The 21,109-nt window shown below is 49.2% G+C and overlaps 8 protein-coding genes across 8 annotated transcripts; 6 read left to right on the forward strand and 2 right to left on the reverse strand.

Annotated features, from left to right (window-relative positions):
• Window positions 1–1,567: 1,567 nt before the first annotated feature.
• Window positions 1,568–3,178, forward strand: F5B22DRAFT_28577 (uncharacterized protein). Its single transcript, XM_047970351.1, has 3 exons — window positions 1,568–1,583; window positions 1,724–2,139; window positions 2,243–3,178. The coding sequence occupies exons 2-3, from the start codon at window positions 2,005–2,007 to the stop codon at window positions 2,852–2,854; spliced, it is 747 nt and encodes a 248-aa protein (XP_047836647.1). The 5' UTR covers window positions 1,568–1,583; window positions 1,724–2,004; the 3' UTR covers window positions 2,855–3,178.
• F5B22DRAFT_28655 (uncharacterized protein) lies at window positions 2,788–4,341 on the forward strand. The gene is made up of 2 exons (XM_047970358.1): window positions 2,788–3,357; window positions 3,447–4,341. The coding sequence occupies exons 1-2, from the start codon at window positions 2,966–2,968 to the stop codon at window positions 4,201–4,203; spliced, it is 1,149 nt and encodes a 382-aa protein (XP_047836648.1). The 5' UTR covers window positions 2,788–2,965; the 3' UTR covers window positions 4,204–4,341.
• On the reverse strand, window positions 4,335–5,527 carry F5B22DRAFT_28573 (ribosomal RNA-processing protein 7-domain-containing protein). The gene has a single exon (XM_047970350.1). It carries the CDS (start codon window positions 5,402–5,404, stop codon window positions 4,466–4,468), a length of 939 nt encoding a protein of 312 aa, XP_047836649.1. The 5' UTR covers window positions 5,405–5,527; the 3' UTR covers window positions 4,335–4,465.
• A 782-nt stretch (window positions 5,528–6,309) lies between these two features.
• Window positions 6,310–8,125, forward strand: F5B22DRAFT_641229 (MFS transporter-like protein; the record flags this gene model as incomplete). The annotated part of the gene is made up of 4 exons (XM_047977960.1): window positions 6,310–6,424; window positions 6,505–7,333; window positions 7,388–7,877; window positions 8,033–8,125. The coding sequence occupies 4 exons, from the start codon at window positions 6,310–6,312 to the stop codon at window positions 8,123–8,125; spliced, it is 1,527 nt and encodes a 508-aa protein (XP_047836650.1).
• Window positions 8,126–9,829: 1,704 nt separating this feature from the next.
• On the forward strand, window positions 9,830–11,724 carry F5B22DRAFT_28671 (uncharacterized protein). Its single transcript, XM_047970361.1, has 7 exons — window positions 9,830–10,053; window positions 10,127–10,199; window positions 10,255–10,370; window positions 10,450–10,492; window positions 10,546–10,727; window positions 10,799–11,072; window positions 11,138–11,724. Exons 1-7 carry the CDS (start codon window positions 9,930–9,932, stop codon window positions 11,607–11,609), a joined length of 1,284 nt encoding a protein of 427 aa, XP_047836651.1. The 5' UTR covers window positions 9,830–9,929; the 3' UTR covers window positions 11,610–11,724.
• Window positions 11,725–13,586: 1,862 nt separating this feature from the next.
• Window positions 13,587–15,609, forward strand: F5B22DRAFT_641231 (general substrate transporter; the record flags this gene model as incomplete). The annotated part of the gene is made up of 9 exons (XM_047977961.1): window positions 13,587–13,782; window positions 13,851–14,030; window positions 14,095–14,293; window positions 14,352–14,360; window positions 14,410–14,463; window positions 14,519–15,096; window positions 15,150–15,229; window positions 15,288–15,447; window positions 15,503–15,609. 9 exons carry the CDS (start codon window positions 13,587–13,589, stop codon window positions 15,607–15,609), a joined length of 1,563 nt encoding a protein of 520 aa, XP_047836652.1.
• A 963-nt stretch (window positions 15,610–16,572) lies between these two features.
• Window positions 16,573–18,770, reverse strand: F5B22DRAFT_641232 (Six-hairpin glycosidase-like protein; the record flags this gene model as incomplete). The annotated part of the gene is made up of 4 exons (XM_047977962.1): window positions 16,573–17,479; window positions 17,534–17,744; window positions 17,794–17,851; window positions 17,904–18,770. 4 exons carry the CDS (start codon window positions 18,768–18,770, stop codon window positions 16,573–16,575), a joined length of 2,043 nt encoding a protein of 680 aa, XP_047836653.1.
• Window positions 18,771–19,117: 347 nt separating this feature from the next.
• On the forward strand, window positions 19,118–21,102 carry F5B22DRAFT_29314 (putative galacturan 1,4-alpha-galacturonidase C). The gene is made up of 5 exons (XM_047970439.1): window positions 19,118–19,329; window positions 19,385–19,731; window positions 19,794–19,979; window positions 20,051–20,231; window positions 20,284–21,102. Exons 2-5 carry the CDS (start codon window positions 19,453–19,455, stop codon window positions 20,898–20,900), a joined length of 1,263 nt encoding a protein of 420 aa, XP_047836654.1. The 5' UTR covers window positions 19,118–19,329; window positions 19,385–19,452; the 3' UTR covers window positions 20,901–21,102.
• Window positions 21,103–21,109: the final 7 nt, after the last annotated feature.

Below are 21,109 nucleotides of genomic sequence, written 5' to 3' on the forward strand. Positions count from 1 at the left end.
AGGAACTAACGCGGGCTTGGCATCTCGAACTGGGAGTTTCGCGAGTCTGGCTGAAGCTGGGGATGGTCTAGACTTTGTGGAACATGGACTTTGCGCTGGGCGTGGAATCCACATCGTCACTGCGAGCGAGGCAAGTTGTGTACACGGATTGATTTTACCTACTTCGTGAGTACTTCACAGCCGCACATCATACATAGTACTGTACACACCTCCGCACACCACAGCCGCACTGGGTAATATAGGTCCTCCTCCAGCGACTAGTGGTGTGGTGAATGATTGCTTGGATTGGACATTTATTTGTGCTAGATGACCGCATGTAGGTCTACTATGCATGACAAAAAGATGTCTACTACTCGTCAAGGTGCTTAAGTATTTGCATGTTGACCAGGTGCCTACAAAACAGCACAGAAACAGCATAACACATACCCAACACATACCTACATACTATAGTATAACACATAACACGTGCGGTAGCACGGAGAAAAACACCTGCACGTACATACTTACATAGTCCAATCACCGCGCCTCGCTTAGTCCAGCCAGATTCAAGTTAGTGGACGAGCTATGTACAGGAGGAAGACATCTTGGATCGGACGCTTTGCGTTGAGATCGCACTCGAACATCAGGCCATTTACATAGTATGTACACTGCTCTTCCCTCCCACAGCTAGGTAGGCGAGGTAGGGACACGACTAAGTATAGTGGATATCGAATTCGCATCAAATTCCCGGACATACCGGGTCCTCCACAGCCACGCATTGCTGGGTTGTGTATTTTCCATTAGGCGAGATACTAGTTACCTACCTACTCGACTACTTACCTAGGTAGATTACCTGGTACCTAGGCTAGCATCGGTAATACCTACTTGACTCTTGGCCTCTGAAACACTCACTTTGCACACTAGCTAAGTATGTGAGAATGGATCTTTAATTTCACTGAAGATGGTTAGTTTGCTTAACATCCTTCATCCATGTAAGTAAGATATAAATCCTGGAAGTGGAATAGGAGAATATCGCATAGCTGCATATAATCTGTAGTCAGGTATACCAACTCGAATATAAGATTGTTATGCTATAAAGATATAAGTATGCATCTACACATCATACTACCTCGTAGAGACAGGTCCTGCGCACGAACATTCAACGCGATATGAATTATCGGGCCCAGCAAACTTCCGTCGTCTTGGATCTGTTTGGCTACCAACCTCACTAACCTGCAGAGAGCACCGTGATGCTCGCAGCGATAAAGCACCGACGACATGATTACTCATACCTAGTGACAGGTACCTATCAGTCGTCGCGGTAGCTACACTCCATCGGCAGAGTATCTGCTGTAGTATACACAGCGTTTTCTTCGCATCTTTCTGATCATCGATCCAAAGCGGAACCCGTCTAGCTTCACAATCCCAAATCCCATAACCATTTTCTAGTCTCGCATGATCGTGGGGTCACCCAGTGCCTGCCTAGGTACCTTAGTCAGTGGATACATGGCGAGTAATAGAGCGAGATACGTGGGTAGGCAGGCCATTGCAGAATAATAGCATCTACAGTACGTTCATAGATGCGACCTTGTAACGAACCTACTGTAAGTAGAGAGATGCGTTGCGGAATCTGCGTGATCGGTTACCCAGCAAAATCCACTCATGACAGAATTCACACCTGTGCAGATGGGTACTGTAACCGATAAATCTTCTAGCCACGGACTGACTACCTATCTCTTTGCAGACATGTGAAATGGCAATCCCTTAAGTATAAGACTGGAGTAGGTAGTATGTAGTGATGTCAATTCGTTCATCATTTCCACAGCGACACAGCCCGTTCCCTCAACTAGTCCAATCCTTCGTTGTTATATTCAGCGACGTCTACACCACGCACGACGACAGACTCGAACCGGAAACGGTCCTCGCACCCGTGATTTGGGACAGAAGGAACCCCAGCCGTACCGAGATAAGCTTGCAGCATGCGGCTATGCCATCTGCCGGCGTCCGTTGGCTTAAGCGGCGAACATGATATCCTCTTCGCAGCGCACAGCAGCATGTAGTACGACACTGCAGCGCGCGGCGAGCCAGTCCGAAAACCGGCTTGAAAAGCACGCCATATCTGGACAAAAGGTAACAAAATGGACGACGTTTTTCACTATAGTAAGTAGTCCTCTATATTAATAGTTGAACGCTATCGCACCTAGGCTGTACTTACGATGCGGAGGTTCGTCTTCTGCTATTGCGGTTAATCTAAATAAAACAGATGGGCGCTCCTGTAAGGCTGCGTCGTCTCGAGTCCGAGACAGCCAGCCCCTTGTCTCGGGGTGACATGCTCGGGGCGCACTTGTGTCAACTATTTGATATTGCTCTGCCCAGATACTACATTACCGTCCACTCAGAACGAAAGAATAGGAGGAAGAGATGGGATACGAGTGTCCCGCTACATGAAGCACGAATCCTCAAAAGCGGCGTCCCATCCAATTCAATCCAGTTCATGGGCGGGGGTTGTAGTACGACAGAAGGACTTGTCCTATGGTGTGAACGTTGTTCGGCGTCTTTTTCTCTGTTTAAAAATCCCTTTTTGTATATTCATAGCATCTTTGGTCTTAGTCTCTATGGCTTATATATGAACTACGAGAAAATGGGCAGAAACCTAAGGATTTTTAAATTGGTCTTTTCTCATGCATCGTCGAGATTTTGGATTATTCATGGGAACACAGCCGTCTCCTATCGGAGAGTTGCCTGTGGTCGATGGGACACGAAAACGGCTGTCGTACACCATGTCGCACGGCAGTTTGAGGCTAAGAAGAGGGGAACTGATATATTAGAGTCAGTATATGCAGATATTGTCTTCCTCAATGTCAGGAATGCTTAGACGGTCCGGCTTGGTCTGGCATGTTCCAGTACTCTCGACCCATCTCCTCCTAAATATACGTACGGAATTGGTAGAAGAACATTAGACTCGAAGACTATTACCGCGCCGGCCATGGCACCAAAGATAGAGATGGATTTTGTGACATCCACCCCTATGTCACCATCTGGGGAAGATTCGGTCGAACCGACGACGATCACGGATACTTTTGATATTACCCCGTCGACTGCTGCGTTTCCGCTCTTTCTCCCCCCCTTGACTACGATATTTACGCCTCCAACACGTTGTCAGGGTCGATACTACGTGACAGAGACAGAAGGATTCGACCTTATTAGGGATATCTACAGCGGTTCTGAGGACGCGCTATATCAATCATGTCAACCATTCCCGGATTTGTCTGCCACTTTCTATAGTCCAGCAGCTTGCCCGCACAATATGGATATCGCGATGACTTTAGTTGACATAGGTGGAACTGACACAACGAGGGTGGATATTTGTTGCCAAAGGCACGTATGATGGCTGACGGCCAGGAATTTCAACAACATAAGCCTAATACTGGTGGATGATTTACTAATAAAATATTTCCTGCTGACAGTGGGTTCACCGTCTGGGAAATCCATTCCTGTTACTCGCTAGTTTCGACGACAACTATGGTCCTCTCGGCCCCTACAGCGTCCGACCATAATGATTTTGTCCTAGTCTCCTCAGTAACTGCATGGCATACTGCCATACTGGCTGCCTGGGAACTCGCTGACCTACCACTTTTCCCTTCGGAAGTGAGCAGTAGAAAATCATCCATAGCGAAGTATGGATGGGCAGGGCCTTCAACTAGTACGACATCGGTACCGTTGGCATCAACAATGCTGGAGAGCAGTTCACCTGCACCAGAAGATAGTGACAAGTCTGAAGGCATATTATTGAATCACGGGGTAATTGCTGGCATAGTTGTCGCAGCTGTCGCTTTTCTTGGTTTTGCCGTGGCGTCAATCTATGCTTACAGACGGCTCCGTCAACGACAAAATAGACCTGGTGGAATGGGCACGGTGTTGCCTGATAATCGAGGCACTTGGCTAGGGAATGCATGGAGAACTGAAATGAGTTCACCAGCAACTCCTAGCCAACTTCCTACAGATGAAACCCGTGGCCAAGGTCCCGGGAAGCCAACACCAGTTGAGCTGGATAGTGGGTCGGCGATAAGCCCAATACAGAGTCAGGGGTGCCGAAGCATTGTGTCGTCTATCTCACACCAAGTTGCCTCGCTCAGCCCGGCACTTGTCACAAAGTCAGCTGAGAGTAAAGACCATGGGGAAGGAACAGAAGCAGGGGACAAGGAGCCGTGTCAGAAGAATTGAGAAGATTGTATAGATACGCGGTTTTTTTCGGCACATGCCATCGAAGACCTGGATATCCAGACTCAACGGCATTCGCTGGCCCCGCGTGCGTCATCAGAGCAAGAAAAAAAAAAAAAGACTCATGTAGCTGTGCATTTTCTTACCTTAGGAAGCTTCAGTGTAGTCCTCAATTATCCCAGTGCGCCCCATACTCATGCTCATGCCAGAAGCCAGAGATGATAGTCTGGTAGACACAAACTCCGCCATTTGCTTAAATAAGTGATTACGCTTCGGGTCGGAACTTTCCACGCTTCTCCTTCATGGCCATAACCTTTTTCCTGTCCTCGTCGAACTTTTTCAGAAGATTCATCTGTTCCGCCTTTCGCTTTTCGCGCAGTTGGAATCGGTAGAAATTCTGCGTCTCGTCCTTCTTCTTCTGCTCGCGGTCGAGCATCTTCTGCTTAGCCTCCTCTGCCTCGTCCCGTCGCGCTGGCGCGCTGCGACCACCGCGAGTGACCATGACGAAGCCATCCTCGTCTGGCTCGTTGCGGAGTCTCTTGGCCAGCTGTTGTGCCTCCTCTTCCTTTCTGTTGAAGACGGTGAAATATGCGTCCACCACAGCTTGCACAACGTCGTTCCCTGGATAGGAGAGCTTATTGTGTGTCTTTAACCATTGCGCGCCGAGCGCTGGAACACCTTTCACACCTTCTCCCCAAACAGGATATTTCTTCGTTTTCTTGAGCTTAATGACAGCCTTTAGCACAAGATCGACACTTTTCTCGTCGGCAAGCAAAGCGACTGCGGAGCTCCCGCTGCGATGCAATTCTCGGGTCCATGTATCTGGGAGCTCAGCAGCAGCTTCCTCCTTTTGGTGTTGTATCTCTTCATCTTCTCGTTTCCTCTTTTTGTGGTGCCTAGCTAGCCTCTCAGCCTGCGCCGGTTCATGTGAGATCTTCGCACTTTTTCTATCCTGTTCGAAGGCGATACTCTCGAATCGGCCGGCTCCCACTAGACTAGAGAACAAGGCGCGGAAATGTGCTTCGGTGCTATCGACGGGGACATTGGCCAAGTATAAGCTTCGCGAGTCATCTGGCGTCGCTATTTTGGGGGCATTTCGTCGCAAATATATGTAATGCGTCGCTTGGACAGGGTAAGATGGTAGCGGTGGTATCGAGACTGCTAAGGTAGAGAAGTCCTCGGAGGACGTCGAAGTCTCGGGCATCTTTGCCTGAGCTGCCTGAACGCGTAGAATCCAGATAGTCTAACTGAAGCAAGCCACGAAAAGGTTGTCAAAGCGTACAAGATATCGATTTGATAAAATTCCTACAAATCAAGCAGACAGCTGCAGGATAGGAAACCGAGTCTGACCAAGCTACCAAAATTTCAGTGGAGACGAGAGGTGGGGCCCGATGCCGATAACAAATACTGCGACAGATGAGCAGCTGTTAGGATCAATTCGGGCAGCTGCCAGGAGCTCGGCTCATCTGTGTCAAACACCAAGGAAAACGCTAAAAATGTAGCTTCTTTCAGCCCTTGTCAGAGATACAAAGCAGAATCCTTACATGATGAAATAGAGAACAACGTGACATAGCCTGATGGAACTTACTCCAACTCGTGGGCGAGGGCGAGCAAAACATGAGGGCATTGTAGACTTTCCGTTGCGGGTTAATCTACGTCCATGTACCTAGTCTAGCTGAGTTCTTATGACCATACTTATTTCCATGACCGTTTAACGGCATCTCGCCTAACCTGACTACCGAGCTCGGCGCCGCATCTAAAACACACTCAGATGTGGACTAGGCGGCTAAGAACTCTTGGCCGATGACAACAGCCGGTCACCGCGGGCATCCGAACCTTAGGTACCCAGTAAAAGACTACCAACTCAAATACTCACCTCCGGAGACCGAAGAACATGCAGATGTGTTGACCGGCGTGTATTACTTCCCTAGTGTCGGCAGCGGGGCCAGTTCTGACGAGATCAGATTTGACAAATTCCGATTCTCTCAGTCTTTGTCTCTCTCTTTCCAATGTTTCCCCCAGACCTTTTAACCTTCTTGAAACCCACAGTCAAGAGGATATCTCTTCGATTCCCGTATCCGCTGTGTTGATCTCAGGGATTTTTGAGCCATGGCGCCCTTCCAACATGTAAAGCAGCTTTTCTCCAGGACAAAGGCGGAGACGCCCGGCAAGCCTCCTCGTTTCCTCGCCTTCCGCTCTTCAACCTTCCTGATAGTGGCAACTGGTATGTTCGTCAGGCCGGCTACTCGGTGTACCCGGTGTACTGTGCTTCATGAAACTTGACAAATGCTCACACTCGTCTAGTGAACCTGGCTATCTTCACTGATATCTTCTTCTATGCGTTGATCGTGCCCGTGCTTCCTTTTGCCTTGTCAACCCAAGCTGGCGTTGCCGAGGACGATGTCCAAACCTGGGTTTCTATCCTCCTGGCAGCTTACAGCGCGGCTTTGTTCATTGGAAGCCCGGCTTCTGGCATTTATGCAGACCATACGTCTTCGAGGAGATGGCCGTTACTCCTAGGTCTGGCGGCTCTCGCGGGTGCGACCTTTTTGCTAGCTTTTGGAAACTCCGTCGGGCTCTTCATCGTAGGTAGATTGCTGCAAGGGCTGAGTGCTGCCGTCGTATGGAGTGTAGGCTGTGCACTACTCGTGGACACGGTGGGAAGCTCCGTTGGTGTGGCGATGGGATATGTTAGCACCTCAATGAGCGTTGCCCTCCTCCTTGCTCCCATAATTGGCGGCGTGCTCTACAATAATGTCGGATATGTAGCCGTCTACTATGTTGCTTTTGGCGTTGTGGGGTTGGACATTGTGCTGCGTCTTGTCATGATTGAGAAGAAGATTGCGCGGCAGTGGATCAAGGATCCCGAAGCCGAAACTACTTCCCAGAGCGACGTGGAAAAGAACACCCAAGGGGATAGCTCGGCTGAGGAGCCTCCCAAAAGCTCTACAATCCCAACCGAGACAGAAACAGGGATAACAACTGCAGAGCCGCGAGCCAGCCAGTCCGATGATCAGAGCAGTGATGAAAAGGGGGATAAGAAAAAGAACAGACTTCGTCCACTGATTGAACTCCTAAAATCGCCAAGACTCCTGGTAGCTCTGTACGGTATCCTGGTCGAGTCAGGCATTCTGTAAGTTATCGGCGTCTCTCAACTATTAAGATGTCTCGCTCACATTTTCCTCAGACTAGGCTTTGATGCTGTCTTGGCCCTTTTCGTCCGAGGATTGTTTGAATGGAACGCAACGGCTGTTGCGGTCCTCTTCCTTGCTCTTTTCATCCCAGGATTCATTGCACCCTTAGCAGGCTGGCTATCCGATAGGTATGGCGCCAAATGGCCATCATTCGCAGGTTTTGTCGCAACTATCCCTGTGTTGATCTCTCTTCGGTTTGTCACGGAGAACAACATCGGACACAAAGTGCTCCTAGCAGTTCTGCTTGCTCTTGCTGGAGCTACGCTTCCGTTCTCTATGACCCCTCTGATGGCGGAAATCAGCTATGTTATAGAGGCTAAAGAGGCTGAGAACCCTGGAATCTTTGGGGAGAAGGGTGTCTACGGCCTTGCCTACGGGCTGTTCAACATGGCGTTTGCATTGGGTGGCATAATTGGTCCTATCTGGGCTGGCTATGTCGTTGACTCTGCTGGTTGGGGCACACTTACGTGGAACTTCGGTTTAGTGAGTAATTTTCAATCTGTCACTTTTTCCCCGTCTACGTGGAGAGGCGCCAATGCTCTTCGTTTACTTCCTTCGGCGATACCTGTCGAAATATTGATACAACTTACCACACTCAGAACTTTACTTGTTATTGCGACTAACCTTGAATGCTGTAGTGGGCTGCCTCTGCTGCACTGGCTGTTTTCATCTTTGGAGCCAACAAACCAAAAACTCCTACCACAGAAGACACACCAACCGAAAGTGCATGAACGCCTCTCTTATATCAACTCTCACGAAGTTATGACCTTGGTATGTGCATCTTACGTCGATAGAGACAGTGCTCTCTCCTTATGATGACGGTATGGAATGGAATGGCATTGGTATAGACTACCGTAACCCAACTTTGTTACAGCAACCTGATAGATACTTAGACAAGTTATGAGACTCCCATCTCACGAACTTGTTCTACCTTTTATAGATGATATCACCTGCACTGATATATAAAGCATACCTGTATATAGTAGTATATAGTAGTATATGGAGTGCCATCCTGCTGGTAGGGGTTTAAAATAGACTGATGTATTACACACAGTACATCAGCTTCAGTTACTATCTCTGACTGTCAATAATAATTGAATGCATATGACATTTTGAGGCATTTTGCGTGAGATTTCAATTCAAATTGTGTGCATTGCCTCCTAGCCGTTGGGACGATGCGACGCACTTGATTTCATTGACCAACAGCATATACCCATCCAACCCCATCATCGCAGCGCACACCGCTGCCACACCTCTTACTTGACAGTCTCACTCATAATATTCTACGTTATAGTCTTGAAAACCCCTCAGGTACGAGCAATTGTACACCACTATGCCCAGAATACTTCCTGGGACTACTATGTATGCTCACCATATCTGAGGATTCTAAGCTGTAGGACCACCTCATCACTATACATATTATGCTATTGGTAGTATATGCCTATACGAAGTACGGATATACTGGGTGTATAAGTGCTGTCGACAAGCAGCTGAATATAGTTAGACCCGAGTGATTTTGGCATTGCTTTTTTAGGCGGTCAAGATCCTCATCACTGATTGCTTATTGGCCTTCTCGCCTCCCTTGCTTTTTGCGTTTCACCTCTTATAACGAGCTGTGGTAATACAATCACTTTTCTCGCTTCACAATACCTATTGAGGTCCCGTGGTGTACCGAGGGGAAGGGTGGGAACTCGTAGGCTGACCCTCCATTCTTACTCACCCTTGTCTTACAAGAATATAGATGACTGTTCTGGTACTCTACCACAGTAGATGCCAGGTAGACATCTCTCCTCTACCTAGCCTTGCGCACGATGATGATAGAAGTTGTCGTGAAGTTGGTGTGTTTGAATATTACTAATCCGCCGAAAACGAGAATTCGTAGACACGAAGTCGAATCAGTCCAGTACCTAGATCGGATCGGGCGGTCTGCGCAGCACTAACGCGGGGTGTTAGCGTGACGGCGCCTCGACGTGCCTACATACGGTGGCACGAACATCGAGAATGAACCACTACACAAAGAATTGGCAAATGAGGTGCGCCTGTTGACGCACGCACGTTACCATACATCATGTCGCACCTCTACAACATGGATGATACCATAGCATTGTCTTCGAATAATGCTTGGTATGATGGTGTCGGGGCCTGCCGCCAGATCCCTGCCAGCGTAGCAGAGAACCAGACAGATGTGCCTCTTCTCCACGTCTATTTGCCAACAGCCGAACATACAAATGTCCCGGCATCTTGGCATTGTCCTGTTGGCTGCAACCTCGCTCCCGTACCCTGGAACAGCATACGAAGTACGAGCGGCGCGCATCCAGGAATCAATCAACGCTGACTGGAAGGTCGTTCCGCGTCCTCTGCCGTTGAGAGGGTCTCCGAGCAAACCTTCTGATTCATTTTCTCACCGCACCTAGCATGCGCGCATAGTATGGCTCTCAAGCATGGTTGAGCTGACGGCAAGCGTAGCTACGTATACGTATCATCTATCTACGCTTATTACCCGATAGTGGTACCCTCGCTTGGGAACCCCAAGATATGTCTCAGCTGCCTGATGGCACGCTTGGAGATGCTGTCGGAGTATTGATCTTCACCTTTATTTGCTTGTTTACCAACATCCTCTTGTTATGGCTCTATTGGATAAGCCACGAGCGGTTAGGTTGTATGTTCTCTGTCTATTTCTTTAAACCCCGAACGGGAACAATACCGACTGACAGAATCCTCCTTTTCTGTAGATATAACACTAGTGGGGTACTTCGCCCTCTTGTGCACAATCAGTAGCATCATTCAGCAGATATACAATTATACGTACGTGTTAGAGATCGTGATATAAGCCCCTAAGCTGCTGACCCATGCCTCCTAGTTTATGGAATGATCTCCTTTGGGCGCAATTGTACTATATAAAGGCGAACTACAAGAATGCCGACGTCATCTTCAACAATGGCAACTTTGGCTTCCAGCGGGTTCTGGCGATTATACGTAGGTCAAAACTGCTTATGGCTATCGGTAGACTGTGTCTCCGGTCTGTCTACTTGGCTAATACGGACTGGCTCGATAGGCTTATTTTGCTATATCGTGGAATCAAGCTATCTTCTAGCCTAGTAAGTCTTGTGAGTCCTATCAAACGCCCCGGCTTTGCTAATGTAATTACTAGCTGCATCCAAGTAACAGCAAAGATGTTCGACTTTGGGACGAGGAGACGGAATAAACGGCGTTTTTACGCCGTGGTTGGTAGAGTCGCACCAGTTATTCTGGCTGCTATCGCTATCGGCTTGCTTCAAACTCCTGCCGTTCAAAGTAGTTTTGTTGTGTACATGGTTGTAGCAAACACACAATGTAAGCAAAGCTTGCTCCTTGATGCCGACTATTCCTTTGCACTACCTTGGACATACTCTAACCTTATACAGCTGTCTTGAGTAGTGCTATCAGCATCATATTACTTGCTCTCATCGTTCGTCAGTATATTCAGGCTAAACTTGCCTGGAAACGCGTCGAGGCAAACGATAGCTGTGGCATCTGGTCACGGCTCAGAAATAGCAACAGTAATACGAGTAATAGCAGTAACAACAGTTCTGGGTCCAAAGAACCTACTACAATTGCCCCAGTTTACTCATCACAGGGAACAATTTTCGATGACAACTGGGTGGTCGTCCGGTTGTCGATTGCAGTAGTTCTCATTTCGTAAGCTGCTCTCATAAATATACACAGCAGAGGTCCTTTGCACCAAATCACTAATGTTTGCATAGAGGCTTTATTCTAGCAAACGTTATCACACACTTACCCCAGGCTGATGACGTAGCACGAGATGCCAAAGCGAATGCGCCGGACTTAAGTGCTGAACGAGCCAGATCGAATATCATCGGTTACATATTCGGTGTAACGCCTGGTCTAGCAATATGGATCGTCTTCGGCCTCACTAGAGACTTTCGAAAAATTATGTACGATACCTTCGTACCGCGGAGGTGGCGCAAAAAAGGACCAATCATTGCGCCAGATGTGGGAGCTTCGTGGGAGTCTGCGCGTGGCAGGCGGCAGGCTGATCTGGCTGGGGTTGCTCTAGATGGTGGTCTTCAGTTGGATGACATGGGCGCTAACTCGAAGAGGCGCGCGGCGCCAGATGTGATGGTTGCACCGTTATTGACCTCGAAGTCAACCCCGAAGTTGACGCCGAGCGACAGATCGCTTTCCGGGGATGCACAGATATTGTCGATCGGATGACGGAATGGGATATGACGTTGATGAGAATTTGGTGTTCAAACTTCGGGATTTCGAATGACATGTAAACGGGTCTGGTTTTCATAGCGATTGAAATTACAGTGATTTCAGTAGTCGAAGGTTTTTTCGTCTCTGTGACGTTCCTCCTGGTTGGCGACTACTATCTGACAACATCCATCGCGCCCTGAAGTTAGAACGGCTCAGTTGTTTTGTGGCGGCAATAACTCGAAAATCATAAGAGCAGGTCATCACGATCGATACGTCCTTCTCTCATGTTGCTGTCGTGCGTGTGCGATTGGAGAGCAGACCAACCGCTTCGTTGACCGGACCCGGTAGAGTGGTTCAACAATTTTGACAAATTCTCAGCTCCACCAGAATCTATAATGCCATTCAATACCATAAATGTTCGATGTCTTGGGGTTTCGCTAGACCCCGCCTCTGCCTGGTACGTAACCTACTGGCTTTTGAAGAGAGTGCTACATTTCTCGGCTGTTCGGGACCTAACCCGTGTAAGACTTACAGGGGTTAGGCCAAGCATCAGCATCTTACTTATACTTGGGTGTACAACAATAACCTCATTATTACCAATAACATGTAGCTCCTCCATAGAGACAATGATTTAAAGCCTCAAGCATGCATGCGGCACAGTACTGAGGAGACCGGAACGACCTCTCGATCGCCAGATTGGCATATTTTGATCAGTTTATTAGCTCGCGGAACGTCGAAATGAAGACATGATTGTTTTGGCGAGCCCGGACACAATGCCATGAAGATGCAGAGAGTCCACAATCTCCCCATTCGCAGAGAGACCGCAGCAATAGAGCATGGCAGCCCTCGAACCAGCGCGAACAAGAGTCCTCACTAATCAGCTTGCAGTAAATAAAATGCTTGGGCAGCAATTAGGTTAGACATGCCTGACTAAAAGCGAGAATGTTTCTTCTCAGGCAGTTCGTCCAATGTAGTGCCGTCTCAATCAGCTGCCTAGTCTTCATCTGCTTTCGCCAATTAACGTCTCTAGATATTCTTTTGATCGTCAGTCGAACTAGCTAGTAACCACGTTGGCAGATGATTCGAATTTGCTGCCGCCTTCTGCTACTACCTCGAGCTTTCGACCAGCCTGGTCGACGATGCAGGCTGTCATTCAGACTTTGCTCGTGCATGCTAATCTATTGGATATAACACGCCTACTTGTCAACGAGATCGCAGGAGACATGAGAGAACTACTGACCGGGAGATAGATAGGCTTGCCGACTTGCATGATGGGGCGATACCCATGTTGGCCTCTTATGCCTAGAGCGATCACCCAGGGACTTCACGGAGCAGCCGAACTGGCGTAAAGGTCAAGGCATTTGGTAGCTAACTTGAGAGATTTACTCGATAGTGAGTAGGTAGATCACGAAAACTGGTAGGGTTGTTACACGATTTTAATAAGTCTGGCGACTGCTCAGTCGTTAATACGCATATATCCGCTCATCCAAACGGTAAATTGAGCCGCTCAAAGACACTCACTCCACAGAGTTGTCCCTCCAATAGAGCCAGGGTTTCTATGTGTATAGCAGTTAGCTATACGACTCATTAGGCCTGTATGGTTACAGGAAAGGATCCAATACGACTTTACCCTCAGCTTCGAAAACGGTAAGACGGATCAGGCGTTCCGGCTAAATTGAGTCCACATGCCTAAGCGGAACCCAACAAAGAACCACACCATTTCTTTAGGACAGAACATCCCATCTCTATTATCTGATTACCCGCCGAGAGCCTCCGAATTACAACCGGGGCCGGGGTAGAACGCGGGGCAGGTCAGTTCCTGCCAACGTGCGATGTAGGGGCATGTAGGTATATGAACGCGGAAAGCCCGTCCCTCTTGGCTTCTCGCCTCGAGCCTGCTTGCCGGGAGTCGTTATTTTCTACGCAGGAAGAAAATCCTGTTTCTAGAAGCTGAAACTCGGATCTGTCAACGGTGTGACTGGCTCTGACAAGATGGTGGGCGCCACCGTTCAAGCGGACAATCGCGTCCACCGCATGGCGGTGGAGGACCCGGTCCCCTGGTATCGCAAGCGAAATCTCCGCAATCTATACTTCCTGCTGTTTCCATGTCTCATGGGCATCGAGACGACCTCCGGTTTCGACTCGCAGATCATCAACGCCGTCCAGCTGGTGCCTGCCTGGTATGATTGTACGTCGCTCCCCTTACTCCATGCCGGCCATTTGAACAAGCAAGATACTAATTATCGGTGATAAAAGTCTTTGGACATCCAACAGGAGGTTATAAGGGAATTCTGGCGTCTGCGCTTCCACTGGGCGCAGTCATCGGATTGCCCTTTATTCCTCTTGTCAACGATACCTTTGGTCGAAGATGGTGCGTCATGACGGGGAGTATAATCATGATCATCGGGTCTCTCATTCAAGGCTTTGCGCAGAATGGTGAGTTGGTGTTGATAGATGGCAGACACATAGACTTATTATTGCTCTGCTAACCCTCTTATAGCACCCATGTACATCATCGCTCGGCTAATCATTGGATTCGGACTTCCTTATGCCATCGTTGCCGGCTCAAGTCTTATTGGAGAACTTGCGTACCCGAAGGAACGTGCCGTCTTGACATCGCTATTCAATGCTGCTTACTTTATCGGTGCTATCATTGCTTCTGGTGTAACGTATGGAACACAATTGATCCCATCAGATTGGTATGTTGAGTTAAACTAGCTTAAGTTGGTGCCATCCGTTAACATGCTCTAAACATAGGTCTTGGAGGTAAAGCGCCTCCCTGTTCGCTTCCTTGATCTGTACTCACAATAGACAGGCTTCCTTCAATCCTACAACTAACTCCATCATTGTTACAAGTCATTTTTATCTTGTAAGTGCCTAAATTTGGTCAAACCCCAATTGTAACCGCTAATTGCCGCCTATAGCCTCATCCCAGAGAGTCCCAGATATCTCATCAGCAAGGACAGGCATGAAGAAGCCTTCAAGATACTCGTCAAGTATCATGCTGAAGGAGACGAGAATTCCGAATTCGCTAAGGCCGAAATGGCAGAGATCAAAACAACGATAGCCATCGAGCTGGAGCACTCGAAGCGATCCTGGTATGACATGGTCAGCACCGCGGGAAACCGACGTCGCCTCCTGATCGGATCACTGGTGGGTATCATGACCCAGTTATCAGGGAACGTCGTGATATCATATTACCTCGGAGATATTCTTGCTCTCGTGGGCTTCACGGACCCTCAGTTCGCCGCGAAATACAATATCGGTAACCAGGTCTGGGGTCTCGTGTGCGCTGTCGTAACGGCACTGATCATTATGCGGTTCAAACGGCGCACGATGTATCTTTTTGCTATCTCCTGGTGCCTAGTGGCCTATGTTGGTTGGACCGCCTCGGCAGCCGTAGCGGTGGAGAGGCACAACGATGCCGCTGCAAAACTAACATTATTCTGGATATATTTCTACCAACCCGGTTATAACATCGGCTTCAATGCCCTAACATATAGTGAGCGATCTAATTCGATATATGTTTGTGGCAGCGCTGACTTTCACTCATAGCTTACTTGGTTGAGGTATTCCCTTACGCCATGAGAGCACGCGGTATCACGGTCTTCCAATTCTTCGGGAAAGCGGCACAGGTAAGTCTAGGATTACCCCTACGACAAATGTGAGATATAATCGCTGACGATAAACTAGTTCTTCGGCACAAACGTCAATCCTGTCGGCCTTGACCCCGTAAACGGCATCGGCTGGAAGTTCTTAATCGTATACTCAGTCTGGATTCTCATCGAGGGTATACTTATATACTTCCTCTGGCCTGAGACATCGGGCCGTACTCTAGAGGAACTCGCATTCCGTAAGTCCTTGGCTCGGCATTTTGTTGTTAGTAGTTACTGATTTGTCACCTGCAGTGTTCGAAGACGACCAGCGCGCAATCAAGACGGCTGAGGCTGTTGAGAACGAGATCGGTCAAGACAGTCCCGTCTCTGAGGAGAAGGCAGCTGAGAAACTACCTTAAAATCTTTTATGCGTGTTTCACGGGAGCTCTTGACGGTTGGCCTTAGAAGGTGGGGGACTGCGGCGTTTAATGAATACGATCACATCATGGGCGGGAATTTTGGCAATGAGTTATGCTTAAACAAGAATGTCACACCCAAACCCCTATCCTTTGTGATGAGCTCGACACCTTTTCATCTGTGATCTCAAGCGCAACCGTATAAATTCGCCGTTAATTATGGTTACCACTTATTGCTGTAGTGATTACTCCTCTGGTAGAGGATAGAAAGTAGTACCGAGGATCTTGCACTGTTACCTACGATCTAACGTCGTCGCCGAAGACCATCCATTGCTGCAATGCTCCTCTAGCAGAGGCTAAGAAAGCAGTGCAAAAGATTTGGAATCAATAGGCACATATGATCTTGGCATGGCTCCTTTGCGGGGACTAAGAGGCGGTGCAAAAGCCCCTGAATGGCGTGCGTGCTTACAACCGATCGAAGTCGCCGCTGCAACGTGCTATCAGAAAGCCTGTAGCTAAGCAGACAGTAAACAGATGTCGTAGTATGAAGCTTATATGAATGTTACATGAGTCGATTATTTTCGAAATTTGTGTAGAGGAAGCTTGATCGCTATGTAGTGTGCTTTGCGATAATGAGACTCAATAGCTAGGTTGGCGAGTAGGTTCTGACCGGCCACATTCGTGCCAGTCGGGATCTCATTACCACCTACGAAGCCTTGAGCTTCCTTAGGAAAGATGTCCACATCGATATCCGGGAGCGCGCCATTGATTAGGGAAGCTTGAATGCATCTTACAACGTAACTATATAGAATAGATGTATGGCGCCACTGCAAGGTCTCTGTAGACCGCGAACGGTGCAATCTAGAGGCCTAGGAAAATGTTGAAAATGATGACCACAATAGATACGTTTTCGAGCTGCGTTGCTGCTTGATCCGACTAGTATGTGAGCCGTTGTAGAATGCCACTTTACCTGTGTACGGTCTCCTGGACGACACCATGATTCACGCCGCCGTCTAGTCTCAACGTGTAGCCCGTGAACTTGTTCACCGTCTCAACTTCGTACACGCTAGACGTCCCGTCAATAGTGATATTTACCTTCTGACTATCACTTATTCGTGGTAGCAAAACTACCCCTTTAGTCCCTTCTGGCGTGCTGATATTAAAGCTATAGGACTTACTGACGTCCGCGATCGCCCAGCTTGCACGAAACTTTCCAAGCGCAGTGCTAAACCCGCCTTCTGCGAACGCCAAGTCACCGAACTGTGGCGCAAATGACCATTCCTGCCCAGCCGGACCCGTCACCTCCAAGCCCACGACATAGTTCGTGAGAGCACTAGTCGGCCCGGAACTCCAGCCGTGGGCGTGGCTGGTATAGCTTGGATCGCTATAGCCACGGTTGAAACGATATGCGAACGAGCCGTCCGCTAGATAGCCTTCGATCATAGTAGATGAGGTCCCATTGGGATGGTCGAGATACCACCCCCACGAACGGCGGATAAGATCGAGCGCGCGCGTGGCGTTGCCAGCAAGGAAGCGGGACTGTATCTCGAAGGATGATATAAAGGGCGAGATTTGCCCTGGCAGTTTGGGTGACACCGCGCCTATGGCGTTCCAGTTCTCAACTAGTCGGGAGGAGATGCTTTGGTCTTGCTTTCTGGTTGTGACATTGAAGAGGACAGCAAGAGAGTTTGCATCCTGTGGGTAGAGGGTCGTGTCAGTCGCATTGTCCCGAAACGCGCCGTATGATGGATCCCACAAGTGGGTGTTGATCGCGGTCGAGAGAGCGGCCGCACGGTCCTTATATATCACACTGAGGTCGTTGTCTCCAATAAGAGTCGCAAGATAGAAACCCGTTGTCAGAGTGCGATAAAGACTTATGGTGAGTTAGTACGCCTGGTCTGGACCGAGTAGTGAGAATATCACTCACATGATGTTCGCCTCGCTGTTGTTGAAGCCCTGTACTAAACGCGCCCAGTCCCTTGTGCCGGTGACGTTGAGCAGACCAGAGACTTCATCAACTTTCCCATAGACATATTCCATTGCCTGCTGGTACCGATCCCAGTTGAGAGTGAGGAAATTAGTGTCATTCTCATAAAGAACGTAGTTGTACGTTCCAATCATTGTCCACATGTGGTACGCTGTGAGGTATTAGCTGGCGACAGTGTAGCCCCTATTCCTGATACTCACTGTCGCTCCCCTGCTGTAGTAGTGGTGGACCAGCCTCGGGCAGGGAGCCGTCCTTGTTCTAGAGACTACCAGTTAGCGACTTCACATTTCGAATACCGGTGGTGTCATACTTGATAGTCATACATAACCTGCAGCGCGTTCGCAACGCTATCAAGCCCGCCTACACTGTAAAAGGTGGAGGGCACAGCAACGCCCATGTCTCCAGGCCAGACAGCTCGATCGCGCTTCGCTCCATCGACGATGATTGTGCTCCCGTTACCGAGTGTCCCGTTATTCGCCCATGTGTTCTTGACCATCGGGATTGCCCTTCCTGTTTTTACGGGCACAGTGTTGGTCTGAAGAGTATAAGCCCCGGCGTACCGGATCTTGTTCAGCATCTCATCGCTGCTCCAGAAGTACCCCTGGTACGCCCGCAAGTTGGACCATGTCGGCTGAAAACTAATCTCAAGGAGAATGTCTGACACATTCACAGTGGTGCTCGTAGAGTTAGAATAGGAGAGAGTAAAGTATCGGAAGCCTCCGCGCAGCTTCTCGAGCGGGACTTCGTAGCTCCCCGATTCCGATCTTGATATGGTAACAGTGAGATGGCCATCAGGCGTAGACCCCCCATTAGAGTAATCTGAGTCGGAGTCGATCCAATCCTTGGCCTCTGTCCACGAGAGGCTGATTACTGCGGGACCATCACTCGTGTAGTTGAAAGATGTGATTCCACCAACTTCTAGTCCGAAGTCTAGGACCGCTTGTGCTGTATTTGAGGAGAGAACAACCGACCCAGCATAAGCGGTACATGATAAAGCATCACTCGAGAGAATCGCCTTCGGTTTCACCCTGCGGGTGTCTGGCGCGTAATTATATTCATCCCAATACCCTGGGAAGGCGGGCTCGAGAGGACCCGTGCAAACGGTGTCTCGCCAGCAGGACGCTGCCCGGCTTACACCAATAAGTGAGAATACGACGAGAAGCTCTATATTTCTCATAATGCTTTCGAAATTGGCGGATATACATAGAACGAGGAAAATTTCCAATGAAGCCCTATGAGCTCGCAGAGACCAACGATACTGCTAGTAGCAAATCATTCGATTTAATGAAGCCTGCTCTTGTAGCAATGAGTGCTTCTCTGTAGGTTGATGAGTATTGGCCGAAATTTCACTAAGGCCGTGCCCCTGTGGTCGATGGTAGACACAGTGAGCCGAGATCAACGCTTCAATGGCTCGGTACCCCACACAGAATGAATTCCAGCTGCGATCTGCGGAGTAGAGCATGGTCGTGTGGATGGATGAATCGAGGGGATATGCACCACATAGGCCCGAGAATGAGGGGATAGGGGTACCGCGTACAACTTATCCTGGGTCAAGTCAACACTTGGGTCTCATCGTCACCAAAGCCCCAAGCTGTATTTGATCATTCAGGACATGCTGAGAAATGACATAGTGTCAACCGTCATCCCAAGAATACCCAAACCAGGTCGCTGGCAGCCATCCCTATGCGTTTAGTACTACTCGGTCTAACACGGGCCGAGATAATCGGGTAGATGACGTTCGTCCATCTATGGACATTCATTCTTCGTGCTAAAGCTCGCTGACGAGGGTAGCAAAGGGAAAGAGCGGCGTGGAGCGAACAGGTGATCAATTGCCACAGCACGCTAACTTACTGTTAAACATGCTATCTTCCGGTCTCAGTCTCGTCGCATTCTTCATGGCCTTGTCAGGCCTGGTCTGGGCGGGCGGCGTATCGGTCCACTACGTCCATGACCATCCCCATTGTATCGTGACCAGCAACGGAAATAACACTAATGATGTTCCGATCCTAAAGGAGGCATTCCAACTGTGCGGAAAACACGGCAGTATGACGTTCCCGGAGGACCAGGACTTCTGGATTGCAGAGAAGTTCAATCCCGTCGTGGATGACGTCCAGATCCAGTGGTACGGGAAATGGACGGTGAGTCGCCGCTCTACTCCCTCGTAGGCTAGTGGCATCGGTGAACTTATGGTGCTTCGCAGTTTTCGGACAACATTACGTACTGGAGGAACAACTCATACCATATAGCATTTCAGAACCACTGGGCTGGCTTCGTGCTCACCGGACAAAATATTACCATCAACGGCGGGGGCACGGGCGGAGTACACGGTAATGGAGACCTCTGGTATACTGCAGAGGCTGGCAATACTCAAGCCGGGCGGCCTATGGTACGTTGCGACGCGCTCCATAGGGGTTTGTTTAATCGATTGGATGACTAAATTTCTGCTGAAAACAATAGCCTTTCGTGCTGTGGAACGTCTCTGATGTTGTAGTGAGGAACTTTTCGATCTGGCAACCCCAACTATGGGCATTCAACATCATAAACGGGTCAAATATCCTAGTTGAGAATCTCTATGTCAATGCCACGGCGACCGAGGCACCGAGCGGCTCCAACTGGGTCCAGAATACTGACGGCTTTGGTGAGCACGCCGCCACTTTCTCTATCCCCTATTGAGACTAACGTTCGGCCAGACACTATGGATGCCCGCAACGTGACGCTAAGGAATTTAGATTATACAGGCGGCGACGACTGCATCGCCATCAAGCCTCGCTCTTACGACATTCACGTTAGCAATATTACGTGCCATTCCGGAAATGGCCCCGCCATCGGGAGCCTAGGCCAGTATCTGGAGGACAGCAGCGTGGAGAACGTTACAGTGACAGACCTCAGGGTGAAAAATCGCTCGGGCTTCTACATCAAATGCTGGACCGGTGCTCTCGTCTACCAGAACTCTTACGAGAGCGAATATCAGCCCCGGGGTGGTGGCTGGGGCTTAGCGCGCAACATCACGATCGAAAACCTCGACGTCACTGGCGCTTCACAAGCTCTTTATATCACCCAGGAAAATGGCGATGATGGCAACCATGCGGGCAGCAGCAAAATGGCCATCTCGAATATCACAGTACGCAACGTTACGGGTACCTTGTCAGGAGAGAGCAACACGATACCCATATCGTGCAGTAATGTTTATCCCTGCGATGGGATTCTTCTCGAGGGTTTCGACCAGCTGGGCTTATCGGGCGATGCCACAACCCTCAGCTGCACGTACGTCGCTGATGGCGGGGTGACCGGGGTTGGTGGCTGTTGAACACGGTAACAATCACATGCGCTTGTCTTGTCTTCATCGAAAGTAGGCATCGAAATGCGCGTTGTTGGTTCGTTTACGAGAGGCAACCTGGATTGAGAACAGGCGTACGCAAATATGCATGACGGCAACTGTATGTTAATTGGATAGGATCATCAGGTACACGGACCACATAGCACAGGCAGGTAAGGTAGCATTCTTGCAACTATCTT

Source organism: Xylaria bambusicola (genome assembly GCF_022495145.1).
Source record: "Xylaria bambusicola strain CBS 139988 unplaced genomic scaffold F5B22scaffold_1, whole genome shotgun sequence".
Lineage (NCBI taxonomy): Eukaryota > Fungi > Ascomycota > Sordariomycetes > Xylariales > Xylariaceae > Xylaria > Xylaria bambusicola.

Coding starts and splice junctions, on each gene's coding strand:
- F5B22DRAFT_28671 (XM_047970361.1), top strand. CDS start 9,930: ATGTCTCAGCTGCCTGATGGCACGCTTGGAGATGCTGTCGGAGTATTG. Junction 10,054..10,126: donor AAGCCACGAGCGGTTAGGTT/GTATGTTCTCTG, acceptor CCTTTTCTGTAG/ATATAACACTAGTGGGGTAC. Junction 10,728..10,798: donor GGTTGTAGCAAACACACAAT/GTAAGCAAAGCT, acceptor AACCTTATACAG/CTGTCTTGAGTAGTGCTATC.
- F5B22DRAFT_28655 (XM_047970358.1), top strand. CDS start 2,966: ATGGCACCAAAGATAGAGATGGATTTTGTGACATCCACCCCTATGTCA. Junction 3,358..3,446: donor GTGGATATTTGTTGCCAAAG/GCACGTATGATG, acceptor TCCTGCTGACAG/TGGGTTCACCGTCTGGGAAA.
- F5B22DRAFT_28577 (XM_047970351.1), top strand. CDS start 2,005: ATGATATCCTCTTCGCAGCGCACAGCAGCATGTAGTACGACACTGCAG. Junction 2,140..2,242: donor GGACGACGTTTTTCACTATA/GTAAGTAGTCCT, acceptor TAAATAAAACAG/ATGGGCGCTCCTGTAAGGCT.
- F5B22DRAFT_28573 (XM_047970350.1), bottom strand. CDS start 5,404: ATGCCCGAGACTTCGACGTCCTCCGAGGACTTCTCTACCTTAGCAGTC.
- F5B22DRAFT_29314 (XM_047970439.1), top strand. CDS start 19,453: ATGCTATCTTCCGGTCTCAGTCTCGTCGCATTCTTCATGGCCTTGTCA. Junction 19,980..20,050: donor CTCAAGCCGGGCGGCCTATG/GTACGTTGCGAC, acceptor TGAAAACAATAG/CCTTTCGTGCTGTGGAACGT. Junction 20,232..20,283: donor CCAGAATACTGACGGCTTTG/GTGAGCACGCCG, acceptor ACGTTCGGCCAG/ACACTATGGATGCCCGCAAC.